At 39.9% G+C, this 26148-nt stretch overlaps 2 protein-coding genes across 4 annotated transcripts in view; both read right to left on the bottom strand.

Moving 5' to 3' along the window:
- The window catches only part of espnl (espin like), a 36003-nt gene extending 29341 nt beyond the window's left edge, over nucleotides 1-6662 (bottom strand). The window contains exon 1 of the mRNA XM_062976430.1: nucleotides 2336-6662. Coding sequence (XP_062832500.1) covers nucleotides 2336-2629 — 294 coding nt within the window. The 5' untranslated portion in view covers nucleotides 2630-6662. The remainder of the gene's footprint in view (nucleotides 1-2335) is intronic.
- A 1721-nt stretch (nucleotides 6663-8383) lies between these two features.
- scly (selenocysteine lyase) lies at nucleotides 8384-25706 on the bottom strand. Of its 3 annotated transcripts, none has more exons than XM_003218434.4 (13): nucleotides 25549-25706; nucleotides 24767-24867; nucleotides 23179-23291; nucleotides 19689-19789; nucleotides 19103-19286; nucleotides 17886-18013; nucleotides 16642-16806; nucleotides 14330-14436; nucleotides 13791-13827; nucleotides 13551-13634; nucleotides 12964-13066; nucleotides 12153-12228; nucleotides 8384-9378 (listed from the first exon to the last, which is right to left on the bottom strand). In XM_003218434.4, exons 2-13 carry the CDS (start codon nucleotides 24847-24849, stop codon nucleotides 9222-9224), a joined length of 1338 nt encoding a protein of 445 aa, XP_003218482.2. In that variant the 5' UTR covers nucleotides 24850-24867; nucleotides 25549-25706; the 3' UTR covers nucleotides 8384-9221. The 3 variants fall into 3 exon arrangements, with proteins under 3 accessions (XP_003218482.2, XP_062832497.1, XP_062832498.1); XM_062976427.1 differs by lacking the exon at nucleotides 25549-25706 and adding an exon at nucleotides 25273-25530; XM_062976428.1 differs by lacking the exon at nucleotides 25549-25706 and adding an exon at nucleotides 25273-25532 and having other exon boundaries at nucleotides 9236-11306.
- Nucleotides 25707-26148: the final 442 nt, after the last annotated feature.

Below are 26148 nucleotides of genomic sequence, written 5' to 3'. Positions count from 1 at the left end.
CAATCTTCTTGTTGTTGTTGTTTATTCGTTCAGTCGCTTCTGACTCTTCGTGACCGCATGGACCAGCCCACGCCAGAGCTTCCTGTCAGCCGTCACCGCCCCCAGTTCCTTCAGTCAAGCCAGTCACTTCAAGAATACCATCCATCCATCTTGCCTTTAGTCAGCCTCTCTTCCTTTTTCCTTCCATTTTCCCCAGCATTATGATCTTTTCCAAGCTTTCCTGTCTTCTCATTATGTGACCAAAGTACTTCATCTTTGCCTCTAATATCCTTCCCTCCAGTGACCTTACGCATTTTGTAAAATAAAAAAGGACTTTTTCAAATAACCCAGGCATCGCTGGGTACCCAAGCTAGTTCATAAATAAAATACAATAAACAAGCACATCTAAGGCTATTTTGCCTCTTTGCTAGCCATTAAATTGGTGGAAGCAAAAAGGAGATTTACATGCACATTCCTCAGTTTAAACAGAGACCCTGTTTGGCCAAAGTTCCTGTTCAAATGAAGAACACCTATATGAATGAAACCCCTCACTCTGTCATTAAAAATATAGCTAGCACCAAGCATCCTTTTACACTACACAATTAGAGGACTATGAGCCCACTTTAATTATAACAAATCCATCCTGGGATTTGCATGTTAGAGAGGATTATTTAGAATTCTCTTCCAGAGAGTTCTAGTGCCACAGGATACAGCCATGGCAATTAAAGTAGAATTAAAATATTATTGCTGTGTAGTGGGAAAGAGTTGTGAAGAGTAGGAGTCGTATGGGCATGATTTAGTGGGACAAAATTGTAATATTTTTCAGACATTGTTGCACTGCAGCTCACATCAGCCTTAGGCCCCTTCCAAACAGATGAATAAAATCCCACATTATCTGCTTTGAACTGGAATATGTGGCAGTGTGGACTCGGATAACCCTGTTCAAAGCAGATATTGGGGGATTTTCTGCCTTGATATTCTGGGTTGTATGGCTGTGTGGAAGGGCCCTTAGTCAGCATAACCAATGGTAATGAAATCCTACATCATATCCATTACTCAGAGCCACAAGTGCTGTTGGGTTGCAATTCTCATTATCCTTAGTCCGCATAGTGGATAATCAAAAGTGATGGGAGTTATCATTCAGTAACATCTGAGGACCCAAACTGGGTGAAAACTAAAGAGCACTGACCACTATGTTAAAAAAAATATAGTTGGCTTTCTGTATCCAAAGATTCTTCATTCATGGATTCAATGGCCCTTTGAAGCCAACCATAAGGCTGATATGGCCCTCTGTGAAAATGAGTTTAACACCCCTGGCGCATGCCAATCCTAAAGTGAACTTATCACAGGGTTCTCTCTGCAAGATTTGTTCAGAAGAGGGCATTTGCTTCTCTTTGAGACTGAAAGGGTGTCTACAACTGAGCCGGAATTTGAACCCCAATCTACAGAATCATAACTCAAACCACTACAACACACCAGCTGTTATAGGATAGGGATATTGGCAGGGACAAGGTCTCTCATTCAGTACGGACAGTCTCAATATTCTGTTGTTCTACTTCAGCTGCTTCTAAAATTTTCCTGTTTCTCTCTTTTCATTTCACTTTCTCCTTAGTTTATTTCAGTGCTTACAAACAACACTTGCAAATGAATTATAAAGGAAAAGAAAGCAAAGGTAGTACAGTGACATTTCTAGTAGGCTCAAGCAAAAGCAAACTGCTGCAATCTCTCATACTTCATGTATTCTTCCTCAATAATTACTTTTACAATCTTGACCATATTGATTCTGCTTAGCCACACATTTCCAAGTTTTAATTTGCGAAATGTTCATGGATATGCATCTGGAGTACTGCACAATTTCAATTTCTGGCTTACAAGCTAAATGCTATTACCTCTTCATGCATTCGGTAAATGAGCAAAGGATGTGCTTGGACACCCCAAAAGAGTGCCATTTTAGGAGACAAGCATAATAGCTTGCTCTATGGAATCCTCATCTTTTCCATGCACAATATACCTTATTTCTCTGATTATGGTTGCTTCAGCAGACAATTATAGAAATCTTAAAGGGAATGCATTGTTTCTCTCTACACAGAACATTCACTTTAGAGCTCCTTGCAATATATGATCCCTTCCTACACCAGTAACCATAATGAGGAGCAGTATGCTCAATGTTGGAGTATCCTCGGAGGAGGAGGATTAATTATTGACAATACTTAATACCTGAGACTGTTTATACCCAAGGGTTAATGGTATTCGCTGCCACTGCAAAGGCAGCAATGCAGACAAAAGCCTAGTTGTAAACAACCTTCGGCCTTGCTCCTGATTAGGAAGCGGCTTGTACATTGGGCAGCTACCTTACCTGCTTGCTGTATCCTCCATCTTTGATCAGCCACTGCAGTTCAGCCAAGTTCCCCATGGCTGCAGAGTCATGTGCTGGAGTTGCACCATTGTTTGCTCTCTGATTCCCGGGAAGCTTTGCTTGCAGCACCAAGAACTTGACGCATTCGAGCCTGCCAGCTCGTGAGGCATGATGAACCAGGCCTGCCCCTAAGGAGTCCGTGATATTCTGGCCCAAAATGCCATCTACGTGCAACCGCTCCAAAGTACTCAAGTCTCCTTCCTTGGCAGCCACAATAGCCCTCTGATCGCCCATCTCCGAGAGCCTTGCTGTTGTCTTTATTGAAAGTCCTACTTTCCCGGAGCCTCTTGTTTTATGTACTAGGCAGATGGTGTGTGTCTCTGGTTACCTGGTAAGGTACGGCAGGAAGCATATGTTCGGCAGGGGGACTTAAAGAAGGGGCACAGGGAAATAACAGCTAAAAACAACTGATAAGAATCTTGAATTTTATTAGCTTTCTTCCCTGTGTAGCAGTCAGTCCTAAATTGCTAAAGTCATGCAATTGTAAAGGAGTCCTTATGCTCAAATTTGTAAAATATGAATTGCAGGTGCAACACCTTTATGATGTATGAGATTATCTTCTATTCTGAGCAACTAACCGTTATTTTACCCATTTTTAAGAACAAGATTCATATTCATTAACTACCATTGCTGCCATTCGAAAATCCCTGACATTTCTTGTCTTGAATCTTGATGTACATATCTCTAATACAGATCATTTTAAACAATAATAATTCCTATACAATAAATACCACTAATGAATTAAACATCTTTGGGAACAATGAAGGAGTTAATTCTGCAGATCATTGCCATATTAGGAAAGGGATGGATAGGAATTTGGATTTTCCCCCCTTAAATTTATTGGACATGAAAGCATCAGAAAAAATAGATTTTTTTTTTAAAAAAGAATAAATTGTAGTACACTGTGACCTACACTGTAGAATTAATGTAGTCTGACACCATCTTAACTGCCAGGAGTCAATGCTATGGAAGCCTGGGATTTGTAATTTGGTGTGGCATCAGACTCTCTGGCAGGGAAGGCTAAGGACATTGTTCTGCCCCCATGCTATCTTAACTACTTGGAAGGTGAACTGCCTGCGCAGGGAACAGAATGGAGACTATATAGTTGAATCATACAAGGATTTATTAACTGACAAGAATTTTAGACTTTCTTTCTTCCCGAGAATACAATACAAAGTCTTTATGAGGAGAGGTAGCCTTTGAGAAATAGACACAGTTCTGACTGAACTGATTCTTGAATTTTTATTTCTTCTTATTGTCTTTTTCTTGTATAGTGTTCAATGGTCTCTAAGATGGTCTCAATATTTAACTCTAATTGAACTTGAATACAGCTCCAACTGCACTTGAATACAGCTCTGACTGGATGTGCTTTTTGTAGACTTTCCGGTCTTCCTTTCTTCCCTTTTCAGTCACGAAAAGACTGACTCTTCCAAGAACCATAAGTGCCTTGCCTGAGGCTCCGCTCCTGAGGGGATTCTTAAAGGGGCAGGGCAATGGAGGCTTCGAATGCAAAGAGGCTGTCTAGACTGACCCCCCAGCAACTGTACATAAAATATGAATCCCTCTAACTAAAAAGAGTTTATTAACTAGGAGTAAACAGTGAGGATCTTCATGTGGCATGACAGACCTTGTTAAGACCGTAACTATCATTATTCCATAGCATTGAACCATGACAGGTAAAGTTGAATTAAACTTCATTAATTCCACAGCCTGGGATCTGCACTCCCAGGCTTAGGTTGTAAAAGTCTTGGTTGTCATGTCTGTAGTGCTGAATCTGTAGTGCTTGCAGATACCCATGATGCTCAGGGATTTTTCAAAGCCACAAAGATCATTTACAGACCAAGAAACCATGGCATACAGCCCCTACGCTCATCAGATGGAACCAAAATTCTGAAGGACAAAACATCAATTGCACTACATTGGAAAGAGCACTACCAGAACCTGCTGAATCGCAGCTCCAATGTGGCCGAAAAGACCCTCTCACAAATCCCGCAACAACAAACCAGGGATGAGCTTGCAGCACTGCCTAGTTTGGAAGAAGTTAGCAATGCCATCAGCCAACAAAAAAAAAAACAAAACAACAAAGCCAGCGGACCTGATGGGTTCACTGCTGAAATCTTCAAAACGGGTGAATCTGAGCTGATACAACAACTCCACTAGCTCATTGAAAAGGTGTGGGTGACCGAGAAAATCCAGCAGACTTCAAGGATGCCACCATCATCACCCTTTTCAAGAAATGGGGCAGAACAGACTGAGGGAACTATCGCGGTATCTCCCTTCTAACCTCCGCTGGGAAAATCCTCGCAAGAATCCTTGCAAACTGCCTTATCCCTGTCTCAGAAGACACTCTCCCAGAATCCCAGAACGGCTTCCATCCCTCCAGAGGAACAGTGGACATGATCTTCACTGCACGACAACTCCAAGAAAAATGCAGGGAACAAAACCAACCTCTGTGCATGGCATTCATTGACCTTGCAAAGGCATTCGACACAGTGAATCGCAGCGCTCTCTGGACCATCCTTCAGAAAATCGGGTGCCCTGACAAATTTGTGAACATCCTGCGGCTCCTCCATGATGACATGATGGCAACAGTCTTGGACAGCAACGGCTCCCAAAGTGACCCATTTAAGGTGGAATCAGGTGTCAAGCAGGCATGTGTTATTGCCCCTATCTTATTTTCCATCTTCATCGCTATGATACTACATCTTGTTGATGGGAAGCTTCCCACCGGGGTGGAAATCGTCTATCGAACAGATGGCAAGCTATTTAACCTCAGCAGATTGAAAGCCAAAACCAAGGTCACCACAACATCTGTTACAGAACTCCAATATGCCGATGACAACGTAGGCTGTGCACATTCAGAAGAAGACCTACAAGCCACTCTAAACACCTTCGCAGAAGCATACGAGAAGCTCGGCCTCTCACTGAACATCGAGAAAACCAAAGTGCTCTTCCAACAGGCACCAGCTAACCCCTCTGCAATGCCAGGAATACAGCTCAATGGTGTAACATTAGAAAATGTTGACTATTTCCGCTACCTTGGCAGCCACCTATCCACAAAAGTCAACATCGACACTGAAATACAACACCGCCTGAACTCTGCAAGTGCAGCATTTTTCAGAATGAAGCAGAGAGTGTTTGATGACCGGGACATCCATAGAGATACCAAGGTGCTTGTTTATAAAGCAATTGTCCTCCCAACCCTGCTCTACGCCTGCGAAACGTGGACCGTCTACAGACATCACACCAAACTCCTGGAGCATTTCCATCAGCGTTGCCTCAGAAAAATCCTGCAAATCTCTTGGGAAGACAGGTGGACAAATGTCAGCGTGCTGGAAGAAGCAAAGACTACCAGCATTGAAGCGATGCTCCTACGCTATCAACTCCGCTGGACTGGCCACGTTGTCCGAATGCCCGATCACCGTCTCCCAAAGCAGCTACTCTACTCCGAACTCAAGAACAGGAAACGGAATGTTGGTGGGCAGGAAAAGAGATTTAAAGATGGGCTTAAAGCCAACCTTAAAAACTGTGACTTTGAGAACTGAGAAGCCCTGGCCCTTGAACACTCTAATTGGAGGTCAGCTGTGACCAGCAGTGCTGCGGAGTTTGAAGAGGCACGAATGGAGGGCTTAAAGGAGAAACGTGCCAAGAGGAAGGCCCGTCAAGCCAACCCTGACCGAGACCGCCTTCCACCTGGAAACCAATGTCCTCACTGCGGGAGAACATGCAGATCAAGAATAGGTCTCTTCAGCCATCTACGGATCAATCCCCAAGATAGCGAAGATGGAGGACCATCATCCTCGAACTACGAGGCATTGCCTAAGGTAAGGCTGAATTAGGGTTGCTATCTCAAAATAACTGAGCGTGTATAATTGTTTGGTTTTTTAAAAAATAGTGTCAGCAGTGAATTGAGAACACAATGCAAGTCGTTTCTGATGTGAAAATTGGCTGTCTACAGAGATGTTGCCCTGGTGATAAAGGGTGAATGAGATCTCCCTCTCTTTTGTGCAAATGTGTTTTAAAATAAGGAATGTTTAAGAGCCACACATTTCTGGGATTTTGGAAGAACTGAATGTTTGGTAGAACAAAATAAGCATGAACACATTTGTACACTTAGATTTCAACAAACTGGAAGTTTACTTCATCTGAAAAAAGCGCTCTCCGATAACAGCCCAGAGAGCAAAATATGTGGCCATATGCCCCCCAAGAATAGTGGAGGGTGTATTGAGTTTTATCAGCTCTGTGGGCTCTTCAAAAGGAATGATCAAAACCAGCTGCCAAAGGAGATGTATAATGAGTAGAAATCCTCAAGAGGTCCATGACCTCATATTAGCACCGACTGTACATCTATGTGCAGATACACTGGCTGGCTGTTGCTTTTCCATGCTACCATGCATTTGTGTGAATGAATTCACTCTCTACAATAGCAAAACTTTAAAAAATCACATTGACAAAGAAATGATTCAGTTTTATTTTTTATCAAGTGCATTTTATTTGTTTTAGAATTTTGTAAACCGAAACAATATTAACTATCCAAAAAAACCGAAAAGTGCTTCCAGACAGAATATTCACCATTAAAACATGATATCTTTCATTTCCAAGCTTGTCAGCTGTGAACCCATTCCATCACAGCACCCAACATTTACAGAGAGGAACTTTTTAATTAGCACATTCCTATTGTATATACACCTGACAGTCTTCTCCAGTCATGTTCTTTTCATTAGTGCAAACAGGCAATTCTCTAAAAGTGCATGTTTGAAATTTTCCTATGGTATGATTCACAGGACTCCTTTCAATCTTCTTGTTCAAGGATACAAACAAATATTGCTCTAGTAGCATACAGTTAGTTGAGTTGCCAGAAACATACAAAAAAGAAGTTATCTACGAGTAATTCAAAAAGGTTTCTTCCTACAATTATGACAAAAATTCAAAAGTATTTGTCTCCAGCTAATGTGAAATAGTGTGCCTAGCAAGAACCCTTCCATCTATTATTATTATTAACAACAACAACAACACACTGCTTTTCTTTGCCAAAGGATACTCAAAGCAGCTAACAATAAAAACCACAACAATTTGTGAATTAAGCACTAACACCTATAAACATCACAGTAGGATTAAACATTAGAAATATTAAAAATGAACAGTTCAGACCATCTGGGACAATCTATCCACAGAAATGGGGAAAATCCTATCTGTAGATTGTGTTTGTGTAAATATGTGTATGCACAGACAGAGGAGAGGAGAGGCACTATGTATATGCACAGGCACCTTTGAGTAGAATCATATATTGTTCTAGACCAAGCTGAATTTCCTCTTACAAAATGAGCTTAATATAGGTCCTATACAATTCCTAGAAATAACCAAAAGACTTATTCAAGTTTCCTCTGCATTTTTAAATTTAATGTTTGGCCATTTCTCAATGCTGGGGTGATTCCGGGTAGTGTTTGGGAGAGAGGACATAAAATGGAAGTTGGCACCACATGTGACCTATGGATCATTTTATTCTTACTTGTGAATTAGCCCAAAAGAAGAATCTGAGCTCTACTTGCTTTGCCAATGACATTTTCCTGATTTCTCCTTGCCATGAGTTCATCCTTTTTAACAAACGGCAACTGACTCTTCATTGGTAAGACAATGCCATGCATGCTTCCCCCCTTATTATCCAATATCAAGAAGGAACAAAAGGTCTGTGACATAGACAGCCTTGCATAAATACTCTATGGCTCAAATTGGAATTTAGCAAAGAAATAATGCCCAGATGTGCAATATATTGATGTAAAATGAAGAATAAATTTCTGCCTTTGAACATTTTGTTCAAGCAACTTCTGTGGAGGCAATCAACAAAGTTTGCTTTTATCCCTCATCATCATGGATAAAAGCATAACCGAGAACTATAGAGAATGCCTTCTCTTTACAGAAAATATTAATATTTATAGCAATGAGACAGTGTGGCACGCTCTACTTTGCAAGAACCACTAACTGCAGATTGAGTCTACATTGACTTGTTTCTTTTGGCAAAAAGGGAAACAATGGCAGCAAATAATTCCTTGTTTGGATTCCTCATAATTACAACTACTTTAGTAGGAATCTTCAGGAATTAAAGCAGTCACCTTTTAAAGCTAGGCTAGAGGGAGAGTGACTACTGTCTTTATAATCTTAATGTCCACACACTAAACAGAACTATGTAAAATGAAGGGTCTACAGATAAATAATATGCTATTTAGTTCCAAGACATGACATTGATATATTCTGCCTGAAGAATTAAGCTCTTCATTAAATACAATGCAGACCATGATAATTGTGAGAACAAGTCCTGCAAAAGGCAATCTTCATGTTGCCTGAATGTTACATTGATGACAAGGAGAGAACAATGGTTTTCTATTCCTAGCAAGTGATAACCAGGAATGGTGACATCAAGAGAATGTATTGGTCTACGAGAATAATGGGAAGTGCCAATTGTTCAAGTTGTTGAGAGTCACCCATTTATACCTATGTACAATCATTAATCTCACATAAAAAGCTTCAATCACTGAACTAAACATCCATCTTGAATCTGTCATCTCAATTCCTTCTTAGAAGACAAAAGATAGATATTCCTTCATACAGTCACTGCACTCAGTGAGCGACTGTTTCTCAAAGCAGGTGCTGCAGCCAAAACCATAGCAAACTGATCTGATGTGTTTACGGACTGGAGAAATCCCAAGTGGTGGTCCAGCAAGAACACAGCAACCAAAAACAAATAGAGATGTAAATTGTTCTCATTCTCCCAAACCTAAGTGGTGCTACAGCAATTAGAAATGAGGTCTGCAGAAGTGATCACCAAATTCTAGCAACCTTCTCCTTGTAGCTGGGTCACAGCCTGTTTCAAGTCTTCTACAATCAGGTCAACATCTTCCCTGCTGGTGCTGCGCCCCACACTGAGGCGCAAGGCATTCTGGGCCACATCGTAAGGAATGCCACTGCTGAGCAGGATAGAGGATGGCCTGAGGAACAAACACAATAGTAAACTTTTTACCTCCAGGCTATTTTTCATGGGGGTGAGTTCCAGAAATATATAGAGGAGGGAGAGAAATGTTATGCAGAGCTCGCCCAGTCGTAACCAGTTCTAAAGTTTTATTAGTACCAATGGAAATTAGCTCCAGACCACATCTTCAAATGAAAGGTATCTAAAGGTATGTATGTCCAAAAAGTTACCAGAGACTATGCTGAATTCCTGATGTTGTTATATTACTATTGTAGTGAGACCTATTCACACAGTTCATGCCACAACACAAACTGCCAAGCTCTAAAAAAAATGTGCCACAGTAGTACATGTTCACAGTACATTTCTCTAAGAAAAGACTGCATCCAATTCTGTTTGGAACAGACCAAATTCTATGTTTTTTTCTTGGAAGAGGGGATATCAGTTTTAAAAGAAAGGTAATACTAGTCCCTCGGGTGTATTTCCTATTCTTTCCCATTAAGGCATGTGCAAGGATTTGGCATACTTTTGGTGACCTCTCTCAATTCATCCTGCCTGGATTAGTGCATTGGGGTAGAGTTATTCTTCCTTGCGTCTCTAAAAGGTATAATATAGACAACATTCTGAAATGATCCAATATATGAACAAAAATGGCATAAACTGGGATAAAACTTGTGAAAATGTGTATTTAATTAAAAGATGGAGTGGGAGAATGAGATGAGGACTCAAAACTTTGAATGTGTGATTTCTATGACCTCACTTAGTGCTACCTAACTTTCCTCACAGGTTGTGAGGGATGCTGTTTTGAGCGGCTTGAAAGAAGTGTGGATAGAGAGTGAATGACTGATCTAGTTAGACATTTGCTTTCAAAATATGATCGTATGTGCATGTACATAGAAAGGATGTTAAAATTATCTGTATTTCCAGAGAAGCAGATTTGCATGGAGAAGCTTAGACTCCAGTTCTATCCTGCCCATAGATTTAGCACCAAAGTTATGAGTTTGAGTAGCCTGGACACAAGCTGATCACATCAATGACCCTGTGAATATCAGACATCTTACTGAACCTCTGAGCATTCTGGGAAGGTTTTCAAAATAAAGATATACAATGCAAGGTACTTATGTTTCCACTGCACTCTCCGGTATCTAAATATGCAACACACAACAGCAGGGAAGCAAGTTGCTTTTCAGACATTTGATCCATCACACTCCACTATCCTCTCCATTCAGAGCCAAGAAAATAACCACTTTCTGGTATCCTAATCCCAAGTACTTTGCAGATCACCTAGTTCACATCATCAGTAAGATCTAAAAGAGTGTGCATGTAATACTCAGCAACACAAGATGAATGTTCCCTGTTAGGATACAAAGACACTCATCACCTCATGACATTAAAGCAGACAGGCCAGCTTCCGGAGTGGGCTTAGCTCCTGAGCAGCTGGCAACGGTTAACAACAGGATCACTCTCTAAGCAGCCTCCTCCAACTAGCCACCCATTTGAACGCTTCTTTTTTCATCTAAGGAAACAGGTGCCGCTCTTTCTCTCTTTCCACACATCCTGCTCTTAAAGGGCCAGTGGCACTCCAAAGCGAGGAGAAAAGAGAGCACACACTCCTGCTTGAGCTGGGGCAGCTCATCTATGAAGGGCGAAGATCAGTCATCTGATAGATCTGATCGGCGTTCATGCACATTAGAAGGTTCAACAAGTAAATTAGCATAGAGTTTTAGCCTTGCAGGCATATTTATATGGTACATATAAGCTGGGCTTATGCAAAACTGTTTTAGTGATTATAACTAACAATATATTTTGCTGAAACACTGCATAAACATTTTAATAAACAGTCATTGTAGTGTTGCCCCCTCTGATGGTGTCTTCCAGTGCAGTTCCTATTCCCCTCACATCCCCAGTGATGCCACTGGCTCTGGCCATATCATGAGAATACATGACTCTCTAGAAAAGATAATAATGTTAGAAGTTAGAAGTTCTAATAAGTTAGAAGGTGGCAGGAAAAGAGGAAGACTGCGCTCTACATAGACAGACTCCATCCAAATCCCTGAATCTGCAAGACCTGAGTAGGGTGGTTGAAGATAGGGCATCTCATTCATAAGACTAAGGTTCTGAGCGAGAAGTACAGTAAGGTTACAATAACGACTTGTGAGTCATGATATTAATATGACCAACCGTTCATTCCTAGAGCAGTTTGGAAATGGGAGGCATTTGAGAGTTTCGTAAATGTTTTGCTGGAAACAGTATGAAAAGGTATTAGGGCTGGAACGACAGCCTTAATATTTTTATTTTGCTTTGGTTGTGCATAATTACTAGACATTAAGAAGGTAGGGGCTGTGAGGGTGAAAATTAGATATCTCATTTATAAGTAGTGATTTAAGCATTGGACTACCAGTGCCTCTACATTGTAGAATTAATACAGTTTGTTACTGCTTTAACTGTTATGGCTCATTGTTATGGAATCATGGGAGTTATTGTTAAAGACTTGTAAAACTACACTTCCCACAAATCCATAGTATTATGGCATGGCAGTTAAAGTGGGTGCCAAATTGCATTAATTCTACAGGGCACACTATATAACTGGAGACAAGGGTATGAATCTGGGCAAATCACACACTTTCAGCCCCAGAAAGCTCTGTGATACAGTCACCTTGAGTCACTATAATTTCAAACAACTTGAAAGCACACAATAGAATTATTTACAAAACTTTTTCTTTCACTCTTCTGTATTAGACAGAACCACCCCCTTCTGTGCCACAAAATATCCCAGCCCGCATCAGCGTTCCTTACTTGTCCCCATTCTTGGAATGGCATGCAGCTCCCACACTGGCAAGCAAAGTCTTACAGTGAGACAGTATCAGTCGACCTGTAGAGAAGACAAGGCAGAGGCTTGTTTCATGAAAGCAATAAGGACTAAAGTATAGAAAAGTCCACAGGAGCTCTTTTCAACCTCCATTCTGTCATTAAGCTATGCCCAAGATACTTTTAAAAAAATCAATAACCAACTCATATTTTGATAGGACTGCTTATTAATAAACCTAATAAAAACCAACAACAACAAAGCAAATGGGAAATTCAAAGGATGTTGGCAATACATATACATTTGTCATATTACAATATAAACAGGTTGTAAAGGTAGGTCTATCTATAATGCCAAAGTCAAGACAAAGTGTCGGTATGGTGTTTCACAATTAGAATCCCCCAACAATAAATTAGTAACACATTCCTGAGTTGTAAAAGGTTAACAAATGAAACTTGCTTTCTTTGTTACTTACATAATTCCAAACTTTTCAGGTGCGGCTATATAATCAATTTCATTAAAAACACATAACAAATGTGCCTCTTTCAGGGCAGGCAGAAATGCCTACCTAAAGAACAATGTAGCAAATGGTTTTGTATTAGTCACTGAGTGAACCATGAGTAAAATCTCTTAACACAGACTGACAATAGACCTATAGCAAGATGGATCGGCCTATGGCCATCCAGATGTTGATGATTCCGTGCCAGTGTCTGGGGTGAGGAGAATTGGAATCCAACAATATCTGGAAGGTCACAAGTTTCCCAGTTTGCCAAGTGGAAAGTTTAGACCCACATAGATTACCTTGCAGTCCTGAGCCCATTATTGAAAAATTACAGGTGTTGCACAGTCGCTTAGAGCCTTTTAGGCGACCGTTAAAATGGATACCTTGTTCTTCAAATTCAGCCTAGAATACGTAAAAAAGTAATTATCATCAAGAAACATCAGCTCATGGTCCCCACTCCACCTATGCACTCCAGGCCTAGCAGTTATAGGAATGAAGTCAGTATGAAGGGAACAGCTTACAATTGTATGAAAAGTATGGATATAAAGATTACAGGGTTGGGAACAAAGCTTGGGACAACTGAAACCTTGCTGGCAGGTGTAAGAAGATTGCCTTAAACAAGGTGGCTCTTCAGATCTACAGGATGTATAACTCTCATAAGCCCTTATTACTGGTCATGCTAGGAAAGGTTGATGGAAGTTGTAGATCAAAACATCTGGAAGGCCTTCTCAGTTTACCTGTGCCCACCTCTGAATTTTAACTGAACAGCATCCCTTCCTTCTTTCTGACTACAGCACTGTCTCAAGGAGACACTCCTGAAACAATTTTCCCTCCTCATGCTTAAGTTGCCGATCTATTTAGAAGACAGACAGGTGAGTGAACTTACTTTGAGCCTTTCCTCCAGGTAGTCGCGGACGTTCCTCATGTGAGCTTCATAAACTTCACAGTGCTTGTTCACTATTTTTGCTGCCTGAAAAGATGACAATAAGAACTTCACATTTGACCATTAGATATAAGCATAGCCTTGAGAAAAACCTTAAGGGAAATAATAAATGTTCCAATCCAGTTAGATGAAGAATTCATTAAATCAAGCACACTGTACAATAAGGTGGCATTGTGTGCTTACCTTGCCAAGGCCAGCAATCATTGGTGTGTTCTCAGTCCTAGAACAGAGAATTGCAAAGCCTTATTCCTACACCACGACAAAAGCTCCATGAGCACTGCTCTTTGATAACTAGCTCCAACTCTTTGGATAACTAGCAATGCAGATGGAGTATTGAATGATCAGACCTTCTATGTTAGAGTTGCTCTCGGTGGGAAAAGTTTAATCTTCTTAAGCAAATATCATGGCCACTAACAAGAAGAAGGAAGACACTGTCTTGAAACAATTATTTTTTCTCCACCTGCTATTGAATAATTATGTACTATTTTCTGGATGTGATTACTTGGAAACTTATATTTTACAGCAGCTAAATTTCTCTGTATTTTCTAACTTTTTCTCTTGAGTTTAAAATATTATACAAGTTGAGACTTACAGGAAAATATCTTCAGAATAAAATCACTTTTCTCGTTTCATCATTGTCTCTTGGAAAAGTTTGCCTGGACAGCATTTTTTTAAAAAATATGCATGGCTTCCTCTTTAAAAGGTGTTCTCAGTTGTCTTACCCCGGACGAAAGTTTTGTTCCTGCCCACCTCCAAAGAGCATGGGATGGAGAGGAGTAGTCACACCAGGACCTCGGACATACAGTGCTCCAATACGGGGGGCATAAAACTGTAACGATGAATCAAAAGGAAACGTAGTCAGTTTAAGTAACAGCTGGAAATTGTAGTAACATGGATTTTATCTAAATATTATGGAAAAATTGTCAAATGCTAAGAACTGTTTGAAAGTGGAATAGACTATCTCTGGAATAAATGAGTTTTCTGTCAACTGAAGCATTTAAGTTAAGGTTTGTTAGAAATTGTGGCTGCATGTGGCATCACAGCATTCGCATTGAGCACAGAGGAAAGCTAGATGGCTTCCAAGGTCTCCTTGCTGACTATTATTTTAATTTGGTGTTGCATAATTTGGCAGAGATGAATTCAACAGGAAATTAAGGTTCATCAACCAAGCAGAAGTGACATGAATAATTGAATAGTGTTTCAGGGGTGTGTGTGCCTCCAGGGTGCCTGTTGATTTATGGCAACCTTGTGGATTTCATGTCTTTACTTAGGCAAGGAATCTTCAGAGGTGGTTTTGCCAGTTCTTTCCCCTGAATTACAGCCTACTGCACCTGATATTCATTAGCAGTTTCCCATGGAAGCATTAACATGGCCCGATCCTGTTTAATTTCCAAAATCAGATGGTATCTGGTCCTTTTGCAGTGGTCTCAACCTTTGATGCTCCAGGTGTTTTGGACTTCAGCTCCCACCATTCCAAACAGTTAGTGAGCTGGCTGGAATTTCTGTGAATTTAAGTCCAAAACACCTGGAGGACCAAAGGTTGAGAACCACTGTAAGATATTTAAGCACTCTGTAGGAGTAGAGAAACTAAAGGAAAGTATAGTAGTAAGTAGGCAGAGAACAGGGATCCAATGTCAGACCATACATTTCTAGGGCTACATCACATATAGTAAAAGTCAGACCTCTGACTGCAAATTTTCTGTAACATTTGAAAAGCATTTGCCTGTGTTATCCTAAGTAAACAATGTGGGAAGGATAACCATTTTCCTCAACATTGTTCTACAATGCCACCTAGTGGAGAAATCCTTGAAATCACACCCAACCCAAAAGCGTGGGTACAGGCAGTCCCTGGGTTACAAACATGATAGGTTCTGTAGGTTTGTTCTTGAGTATGTATGTAAGATATTTTTTAAAGAGTAACTCCAGCCAATTTATTTTAAGTTTTTGATAGCATAGGGGAGGATCAACACCCCTGTAATGTTTCTTTTGCTGTCTGTGTCCCTGTTCAGAAGATTTCACCTCATTTTCTATCCCTCTGACAACTGGATTTTGAAAATTTTGACTTGTGGAAACAAGGATTGGTGATAACGTGACAGTGGAGACACCTTTTCCCCACAATAAATCTTCCAGGAGTGAATTTCTCTTCCTAGGGATAGATTAACTCTCTCTTCATTGTTTCATTCCTGTCTATAACTAGGAGTCGTATGATTGTAACTCAGGAACAGCCTGTATACTTTGAAGCTGCCAAGAGTATGTGTTAATTTGCATTGGATGCATAAGTTTCAGTACTCCAAGAGATCCAAGATGAAAATAAGGCCAACTTAATTCATTTTATATACCTTTGCTGCTATATTATATGTATGGTAAAGGAGAAGCACTGCCAAGCAGTTGAGGATATTGTCACATTTCTACATCCTCGGTGTCACTGAGTTGCATATCAAGATACTGCTGTTAAGAGCAGAGTTAATATAAAAGGTACTGCAATTTCCTGATATTTGAGTGCATGGCCTAATGTGGAAACCTTTTTACACAACATATTAAACTAGGTATTTTGTAAACTGAATATCATTATATTTTGAAAAGGCTATGTGATTTTAAGCATGAGTAGATAATGATGGAGCTTTGTACCATCAAGTAGAAGTGGTGGAAGTTAAGGACTACATTGTCTAAGCCAAGAAGCAACACAGTCTATTGGTGAAGGATCTGTTTTCATTGAGGAAGAATGACTTCAAAAGAATACAAAAGGGCACTTATAAAAAAATGCATGTGTTCCAACAAAGAAAGAGTACAAAACATGTATTTGAATATAAAATGAAAAATATGAGGAAACTCAGCACTACTCAAAATGTTTCCAAAATTCAGAAATTATTTTTCTCAAAATCCTACTGTCACAAATCTCAGACAGCCTTATACACCTGAAAATTATTAAGAGCTCTTTATTGATTCAGTAGGACTTGGGATGACTGAAGATTCAGGTTACCTACATCCATGTACATTCCTTACAGAGTATGAGAACCACAGAGCACAGTCATACCTTGTGCCCTACAATTGTGAGGTAATCCACTCCCAGATCCTGTACATCCACCAGACCCTTCCCAATCATCTGTGCTGCATCTGTATGAACCAAGATCCGGGGCAGACCAGATGCCATTCTCTTTTGATTGATGGCTTGAATCTGCTGAGTGAGTTCTGAAACAGGCTGGGAAAAAGGAAGATTGCCAGAGGTCAGGAGCCACCGTCTCTATCAGAACACGAGAATGATCTCTTTCAGTTGTCAGGACCATAGGTCTCAGTGGAATGATTTGAATAGAAGGCACATATTCGAAATTTTTATAGATATTACATGGTTTTCTTAGTAAGTTCTAAACTGCTCTGGGCCTTTTTAATCAAACAGGTAGGAACCTGTGTACTTGCTGTAGTAAAATATAAATATTATACAGGCAGATCCAGGTTATGAACAACATTTATTCTATAGGTTTTTTCTAAAGTTAAATTTGTATAAGTCAGAACAAGAAATTTTTAAATGTAACTCCAGCCAGATAGATAGATAGATAGACAGATAACATAGGGAAGGGTTAACACCCCTGTGGTGTTTACTTGGCTGTCTGTGTCCCTGTTCCAAAGATTTCACCTCACTTCCTGTCCCCATGACAACTGGATTTTGAAAATGTTGGCTTGTCATGGAAACAAGGACTGGTGATCAAGCTTCAATAGAGACACATTTTCCTCATGATAACTCTTCCAGGAGTGAGTTTCCCTTCCTAGGGGTACATTTCCTCTCACTACCTGTTGTCTCATCTCAGTTCTTAACTACGAATCGTATGTAAGTTGGATGTTTTTGTTGATTTTGTTCTTTCTCTGTATTTTTATTACTACTTTGTATTTTGAGGCCTTGTTTCTGTTTATTTTATTTACACTTTTAGCATTTGAAACATTTAAAGGACTAACCACCTAATACTTAATGAAAACTAACAGAACAGTGACTATGTAGCATATCAAAGAGCAAAAAGTGTAACAGGAAGACTATAGAGATTAACATGATGGAGGAGGAGGCGGTCTTTAGAAAAGCCTTCTGGTATCTCTGAAAGCAAATAACCTTAACTAAGAAAGAATCAAGGCAAGCTCAGAACAAGTATGTTATAAAATGAAGTGGAAATACATGCATTAACTATAAATACACTACGATTAAAACTGTTGGAGAAATATGGAGGGAAGTGAACATTACACCTCATTATTCTTTGGGGAAATCCCCACAAATAACTAATGACACAAACTCACCATGATAACCCCAGTCTCATTATTGGCCAGCATTATGGAAATCAGACAAGTAGTTGGACGGATAGCAGCAACTACATCATCCACTTCCACCTGAGCAGATGCTTTAGACACTGGGACAAAAGTGGCTTCTGCAAATTGGAATGTAAAAAGGAAAAAGTACTACTTTTAATTAATCCCATAGCTAAATACACTCCTTGGAAACTATTGTATTCTTGGAAACAAATTCAAAGAATGTGTTGCTAAGACTTTCATGGCTGGAATCACAGGGTTGTTTTGCATTTTCCGGGCTGTATGGCCATGTTCCAGCTCTCCTGACTTTTCACCCACATCCATGGCAGCCATCCTTAGAGGTTGTGAGGTACAGTATATAATATACTGTACCTCACAACCTCTGAGGATGCCTGCCATAGATGGTGAAATCTCAGGAGAGCTGGAACATGGCCATACAGCCCATAAAATTCAAAGAATGCCATAAAAGTACAGACCCATTGCTAGAAAACAGAGTTGCCTTAGTCCTGCAAGATACAGCTGTCATAAGGGAACTTTGGGAATTTGGATTAGAAACAGCATTTTAAAAGGGTAGAGATCCAAGTTACTTTAGGGACACAACTTGCAAGATATTTGGGGAACTGTAGCCCAAAAGGGAAAATGCTCCATGTCTGGATTAAGGTAAAGGGACCTGCACAAAAACTATTTTTCTGGTAATCAGCTCGGTGCTTCAAAAAAGAAAATGAGGCCAAAAAGGAAGGGATGAAAAATGGGTGCTGTTTATTGTCATTTATTTTGCTAAAGCCTGAGGCTAGCCCTCTGAATTTCCCATTGCTGTAATCCTGCACAACTGGTAATATCAGGGATCAAACCTCGAATTGTATGAATACTAGGTGGCATTTCTCCTACGGCTGAGATGAGCCCATATGTCCATATGATCCAAATAATGAATGTTGGTGCTGACTACTGTATTTGTGTCGTCTGGAAAAGTGAGAAGGAGGAATCAAGGAAGCAGCTAGAATTAAAGCTCTGACCATGGACATCTTAATGAAAATATTGCAAGGCAACTTTAGGCAATTGCTATTCAGAAGACACAGCCCATAAACAACAATCCAGTATGCCAACAAAGAAAAATTGGTGTCTGCTACTTAGAAAGCAAAAATCATTTTAAAAAAGGGAAATAGAAGCAGGACATTTCTCTGACCCTTCCCTTGAGGGCCAGTGCTCACCAGCCTCATGTTCCTTCACTAGGTGTTCAATAGGGAGACGGACTGAGTCATGTTCAATGCAAGATGTAATCAAATGTGGAAGTGTCCCTGAGGTCTTCTCTGGACTTTTGTCTGGTCCAACAAGCCTTTGTTTGTTGCTTTCCTTAAAATTCACCACAGCAGTATGGATCACTAGATTGTTTGCCTGCAGAAAAAGAAGAGGTCGCCATTCCCATTATTATCATAAATTACTGTAAATACTGAAGAGCATGAAAACCTGGTTTTGACGTCGTAATCTTCAGGAGAAGGCTCTGAATTTCTGAGATGGAAGATTTAGAACTATTACTTGGCGTAAGATAATGGAATTGCAAAAAATACTTCTCTGGTTGTTTTAAATAAAAGATAAATCCATTCTTCAGAATACTTTCTTGAATACTTTTGGTTGACTGGTATTTGCTGACACTTCCCTTGCACCAGAAAAGAAGGACAGAGGTCACTGCATGCCCATCAGATCAGAAAACATTGACAGAAAGCCAAAAGAGTTTATCACGGGCTGCTCTCTTCTAGCAGTAACAAAGCAAATGGCATTAGCAGCATTGTATCTCACCTCAGTCCCTCCAGAAGTGAAAATGATGTCCTGAGGCTGACCTCCTACCATTTTAGCAAGGCTTTCACGAGCTTCATTTATGATCTCTTTAGCCCTTTGACCTGTGGTAACAAAGAACACCCGATTGACTTAATATGTACAAAACAAGTGCACAGTTTCTTAAAAGGAGGAAGAGCCTTTTCAAGAAGGGTGTTATACTGGATGCAGAATTAATAATAATAATAATAATAATAATAATAATACTTTATTTCTAGACTGCCCTCTCTTCCCAGAGCGATTCAGGGCAGTTCACATACATATAAAAGGCAAACATTCAATCATTATTATTATTATTATTATTATTATTATTATTATTATTATTATTATTATCTATTTTTATATCCTGCCACAATCTCCCTGAAGGGACTCGGGGCAGCTAACATGGGGCTAAGCCCAAAAAACAAAACATAAACAAGACTGAAAGCATATATGAACAACATCAACAAACAGATAAAATAAAGCAGATTAAAACACTATAAAATTATATAACACAGTCATGATAAAATAAAATTATAAAATGACATACGGCAGAACCACCACTAATGGATAAAATGGGAAGGGGGGAGTCGAGACAAAGTGCCAATGTATATAGTAATAGGACCATTCTATAAAGTGCCAGGACAAAGTGCTGAAGTGTTCTCTGCAAGAATTTGAGGTGGAGTATAAGGTACAGTATAAGAAGAAGAAGAAGAAAAAAACAAGGCTGGAGAAAGGAGAAAACACAGTATAAAAATGGGAGTTACACATTAACAGGTTTAGTACAAAACAGAACTAGGAAAAAAATAGTAAGAGATACAAATACTTAAATGACACATAATTGCACCAATAAAACATAATAGCAAGATCATTTATCCTACGCATTTAAAACAACAAAACTACAAAATGCGCCAATCAGTTGTAATTCAAAACAGACCATAGCAGCCATAAAGTGCTGATTGTGCTAAATTATAAAAGTTATCACAGTACCAACCCTTGGCACAGCACCAGTCTTTCTTTGTGGGGGCGGAAGGAAGGGGAAGGATTTGTCATGTGACACACTCAAGGACCACAGGCTACACACATCCTGACACACAGTTTGGAAAGCTCTGCTCTAAGGAATCCATTCAGCTGTACTGGTTTGGTTTCCAGTCCCGAGAACAGCCAAAGCCAAACTTCTTTCACCCAGAACAAATTCACTGACTTACTGACAGTGACCTGCCATTGCTTAAAATTCATACATGAAGACCTCATCCACACACCTGCATTTCATATACAGTAATAAAATAGAAATAGGAGCTCTGCTCAATGTGTATGAGTGGGATACAACCAATAATTAATATGTATATTAGAAATCTACATTTTACTAATATGTTTGTGGTAAGATTTAAACCCAATTTTAAAAAGGGTGTCAAAAAAGAAATTTATATATTAAAAGTAGTTTTTTAAAAAAAAATCCTATATACATTAAAAATCAGATTATTTATTTGGTACTTTTTTCAAATAATCCATTTTATCCGACCTAAGCAGCAATAAAGATTACGTCCTCCTTAGTGTGCTGCACAAGCTTCCAGACACTGCTGCTGTTCTATACCTAAGAATATACCATATAAAACACAGGCACTTGCTAGACCCAGCCAATGCTTCCTCCAATGAAGTATTTGTTTCCACCTTTGTTTTATTAAAGGGCAGGCAAATTCTTGTAGTTGGGAGACCACGTGCACTTTTATACTAGGGGGCTGCACGTCTACCAACATTTAACAGCACTGTTGGGCATTAGGAGATCAAATTGTTTCCGAAGAGACCTTCAAGGATTCTATTCCCACATACACATACAAAAGAAAATTTAAAAACTGCCCTCATATTACCCCTTCCTTCACTTCTGGATCTCTTCCTACTGCACATAAGGGCAAAAATAGCCTAGGGAGCCAAAATTATGTTGAAGTAGACTGAAGGTGGTCTAATCAAGATGGGAAAACGAAATATAAGTCTGGATGATCTGCACAGAGCAGAAGTGATAGGGAGGACAAGAGCTAGTGGGTAGGGGGGATGTAGGACAACATAAAATTAGGAAGGACAAAAACAAGGCTGGAGAAAGGAGAAAAAAATGGGTTGTGTGGTTGCTTGTGGACTGGGAAAGGGGGCAAGGGGGTCAAAATGACAAAGATTCAACATCTTTTCCCACTTCTATCTTGTGTTCAGGTTCTTATATTTGAGTCTCACCAATTTGCCTTTCTATTCTATTGTTTTTTAAACTCACCAAAGCAGAAATTTTATGAATCGGCCTGGCAGCTATTTCTTGATGGCATACATTCATTTTCTAAAAATTCCAAAATTATCAACAGAACTCCAAAGTTTAGATGTCCTGCATTAGATAACTGCTTCTTAAACTGTGCGTTTCATCCCCAAATGGAGTTCCCTTAGCTCAGTGTTCGGGTTATGAAACATTTGACAACAGGTTTCTGAATGCCACCCATTTACCCAAATCTGATAGTAACATGTAGTGTTTACAGTGGATTCTGCAGCAAATGCTTCAGCTGTACTTCATAAAAAGGAAAAAGCGTAGCAAGCCTTGCAAATGCTGAATTATTACCAGTAAATGTTTGATTTGATACCTATTTTATATACCTACTATATACCATGGGTTGCATAAAAATTTCACAGGCCAAAAGGGAGTTTAAGTGGGAAAAGATGCCCTACAGTAGATGATGATGTCAGTTATTCAGCCTTATACAATGCATGGCATTCATAAATGCAATGAAAATTGGGCGGACAAAGACCTAGACAAACTTTCCCACAAATCTACTTTTTTTTTTAAAAAAAAAAAGAACATCCTGTTTCTCTCACTACATACTTATTCAAAAAACATACTTATCTGTGCTTACATAACTCACTGTAAGCGCAGATAAGTTTGTTTTTTTGAATAAGTATGTAGTGAGAGAAACAGGATTTTCTTTTCTTTTCATAAATGTAATTTTCATTGCATTTATGAATGCCATGCATTGTATAAGGCTGAATAACTGGCTGCTCACTGGAGGGAAGGATATTAGAGGCAAAGTTGAAGTATTTTGGCCACATCATGAGAAGACAGGAAAGTTTGGAAAAGATCATGATGCTGGGGAAAATGGAAGGAAAAAGGAAGAGAGGCCAACCAAGGGCGAGATGGATGGACGGTATCCTTGAAGTGACTGGCTTGACCTTGAAGGAACTGGGGGCGGCGATGGCCGACAGGGAGCTCTGGTGTGGACTGGTCCCTGAGGTCACGAAGAGTTGGAAACGACTATGCGACTAAGAGAGAGAGAGAGACATAACTCACTCTTCATCTACTGTACAGGTACCACACATTGACTATATATTCACCCTGACATTCGCTGCCAGCAAACTACTCAAAATCAGAAATGTATTTCGACAGCAGGTGCAATTATATTCCAAGGAAACACTCTCACAGAACACTTCTATCCAACCAGACTCTGACCTTCTGTGTAAGAGCTGCTAGGATTGCCCCAAGCTTCATGCATAGCTTCTGTGACTGTCTGAATCACTTCAGGGGCCAGAGGAGTGGTTGCGTTGTAATCTGCATATATTTTTCTGCAGGAAGCAAAATGAAAGAATTATTTCAACATAAGAGGATGCATCTATGACAGAATTGTTCACTCGGTTAAAGACTGTGATGACTTGGCTATAAAAAGAACTTCTCTACACAATAACTCCTCTGAGGCCCTGACTGCCACACTCATTCAGAGAAATGACACCAGAACTCTGGACACAGAACATTACAATACTCCCCAAACCTTAAAATATGGGAGCAATTGTAATGAAAACTTCATAAGATAAATCCACGCAAACCAAATAACCAAACCAATTGCCCACCAAAGTAAACGCCATGATAGATATGCTGATCTGTAAAGTGATTTTCCTCAAAGTTGCGCTTTTCCATCAGTATTTTAAAAGTGGTTTCGTTGGCGACAGCAACCTTTTCAAACCTCCTCTATTTCATGTTTGTCTGTTTTATAATGCGTCAGTTTATTTCCTGAAGTGTATGTCTTAAAGCAGTGGGAGGGGCTGCAGACCATGTAACTGTTTCAGCGACTGTTTAGAATGTTCAGTTTTAAAAGGATGACAGTTAAAAGATGTTGAGGCTTGAGTCTGTTAAACTGCAGAAGCCAGTGTTAGAAGACCGTTGAGGCTGGTGTTTCCTTGGAAGTAGACTATTATTAAAGAGAGCTGTACAAAGCAATATAGTTTTGAAGAGACCATTAAAGATTATAAATTAAAGACACAAACTGAAACATTTTAAAGTTTAACTTGGCAAGAAATGTACCTGTATATTTAAATACATGAAGTTATGAGTAAAAAACGCGTTATTTTAAAGAAATCTACTTGAATCTTTGACCGCTGAAAGCATCAAATAGAAACAAGGTATTTATGCACCCAGGGATCTTCCATTACCCAATAAACAAAAGGAACACCTCTGTTACCCAATAGGTTATGATCCTAATAGGTCATAATTCCATTATGCTGTGATCCTAACAGATCATAATCCAATATCCCAATAGGTTTGACTAGGACTCTAGGGACCCTTCTACATTGCCATATAATCCAGATTATCTGCTTTGAACTGGATTATATGAATTTACATTGCCATATAATCCAGCTCAAAACAGATAATCTAGATTTTATTTGGCAGTGTAGATCAAGCCTAGGAGACTGGACTTGAAGTGCCCACTCAGCCACAGAAATTCACTAGGTGACCTTGGGCATGTCTCTCTCTCTCTCAGCCTCAGAGGAAGGGAAGGACAAATTATCTCTGAACAAATTCTTCCTAAGAAAACTCCATAATATTTTCATTTCACCTCACTTGAATTTCACAACAATAGCCTTGCACCATTTGCATTAGCTGTTGGAAGTTTTGCTAAACAATCCTACCCACTTTCACTTAGACAAAATTCCACTGAGTTCCAATAGGGTTAACGTCCAAAGTAAATTATAGATCGGGGAGCACACACTCAGCATTTGCATGATCAATGAACAGTCCATCTCTCAATTCCAAGGAAGCAACAAACCTGGCCGAGGCAATGTTCTCTTTCAATATACATGCAGTTTTCTCATTGGTCTCCCATCCTTTGTTCACTTGTGCCTTCTTCATTTGGACCTCCTCTACTTCCTTCAGGGAAAAAAGTGTGCATAGTTAAATGAAGCATGTAGTTAAATAACTCAATGAAGTGAGGGGGGCTGCATGAATATATAATACTAATATTATGCTATACTAATAATATATTGTATATACATAAATATTGATAATAATATTGCAGTATATAGTAATATATAATACTTATATTGTGCTATGTTAATAATATAATATATTGTATGTACATATAACTTGTAAGCCGCCCTGAGTCCCCTTAGGGGTGAGAAGGATGGGATATAAATGTCGCAAATAAATAAATAAATAAATAAATGTTACAACTGTTCCATCTCCAACCAGTCACCCCATCCTATTTATTTCTTTATTTCGTGTCAAAAGCATTGCACATCAAACAAGTCCATCCTATTATAGAGCTATCATTACATAGCATTGAGCCATGGCAGTTAAAGTGGGGACAAACTGCAGTGTTGATGCACCCTCTGCCAAGGAAGCAATGCCTCTAAGTCTGCAAGGTTTGGTACATATATTTATTTATGCCATCCTTTAAACAGCCTCAGCCATGTATAATTACAATTTTTGTTTTACAATGTCAGACCACTCTTCAAAAGAAAAGAGAATATATGCAAATATCAAGGTTGCTATTGGTTACTGAGTGGCATAATGATTCACACACGGACCAATCCTCGCCCTCCAACTCACCCGACAGCTATTGGCTGAGGAGACTAACGAGCTCTCCAACCGCTGCGCTTCTGAGGAGACTCACGAGCCCTCCAACTGATGCGCTTCTGAGGGAAGAAGCGTAATAACGAACACAGAGGAGCGCGCTTGTTCTCAGTCCGTCACGTGACGGCACCTCCGGAGCGAGTTGATTGGTCCGTGATCAAGGCCGGCCTCGACCGCGAGCCAATCAGCTCGCTCCGGAAGTGTCTTCGCATGCCCGCCGAAGCAAGCGTGGAGCAAAGCGCTGTTAACAGAACGATCCTAACTTGGACTGCTCGCGCGCTCGATGGCCAACCAGTTGCTTTCTTCCTCGAACGTCTATTGGCTATTGGTCAAAGGCCGTGGTTTTGCTAGCCAATGGAAGGACGGAGGCTCCTGTCCGTCCTCTGAGAAGCGAATGCCTATCTTCTATACCTGTGTATCGCCGGCTTCATTTCCAAAGGCGGAGCCCTCGATGGTGCAGCGGGTTAAACCTTTGTGCCAGCAGTACCGTTAATTGACAGGTCGGCGGTTTAAATCCCGAGAGAGCGGGTGAGCTCCCTCTGTCAGCTCCAGCTCCCCATGCGGGGACATGAGAGA

The sequence above is a fragment of the Anolis carolinensis genome, chromosome 3 (genome assembly GCF_035594765.1).
Source record: "Anolis carolinensis isolate JA03-04 chromosome 3, rAnoCar3.1.pri, whole genome shotgun sequence".
Classification (NCBI taxonomy): Eukaryota; Metazoa; Chordata; class Lepidosauria; order Squamata; family Dactyloidae; genus Anolis; species Anolis carolinensis.
Note: the sequence above shows the minus strand (reverse complement) of the source record. Positions and strands in the feature narration are given on the sequence as shown.

Bases quoted from the DNA above. Each gene is read 5' to 3' on its own strand.
- scly (XM_062976427.1), bottom strand. The intron at 23,292-24,766 runs GTTTGTTGCTTC...TGCTTCCTGCAG, and splicing joins GAGAACATTGCCTCGGCCAG to AAAAATATATGCAGATTACA. The intron at 9,379-12,152 runs GTAAGGAACGCT...TTTGTTCCTCAG, and splicing joins CATTCCAAGAATGGGGACAA to GCCATCCTCTATCCTGCTCA.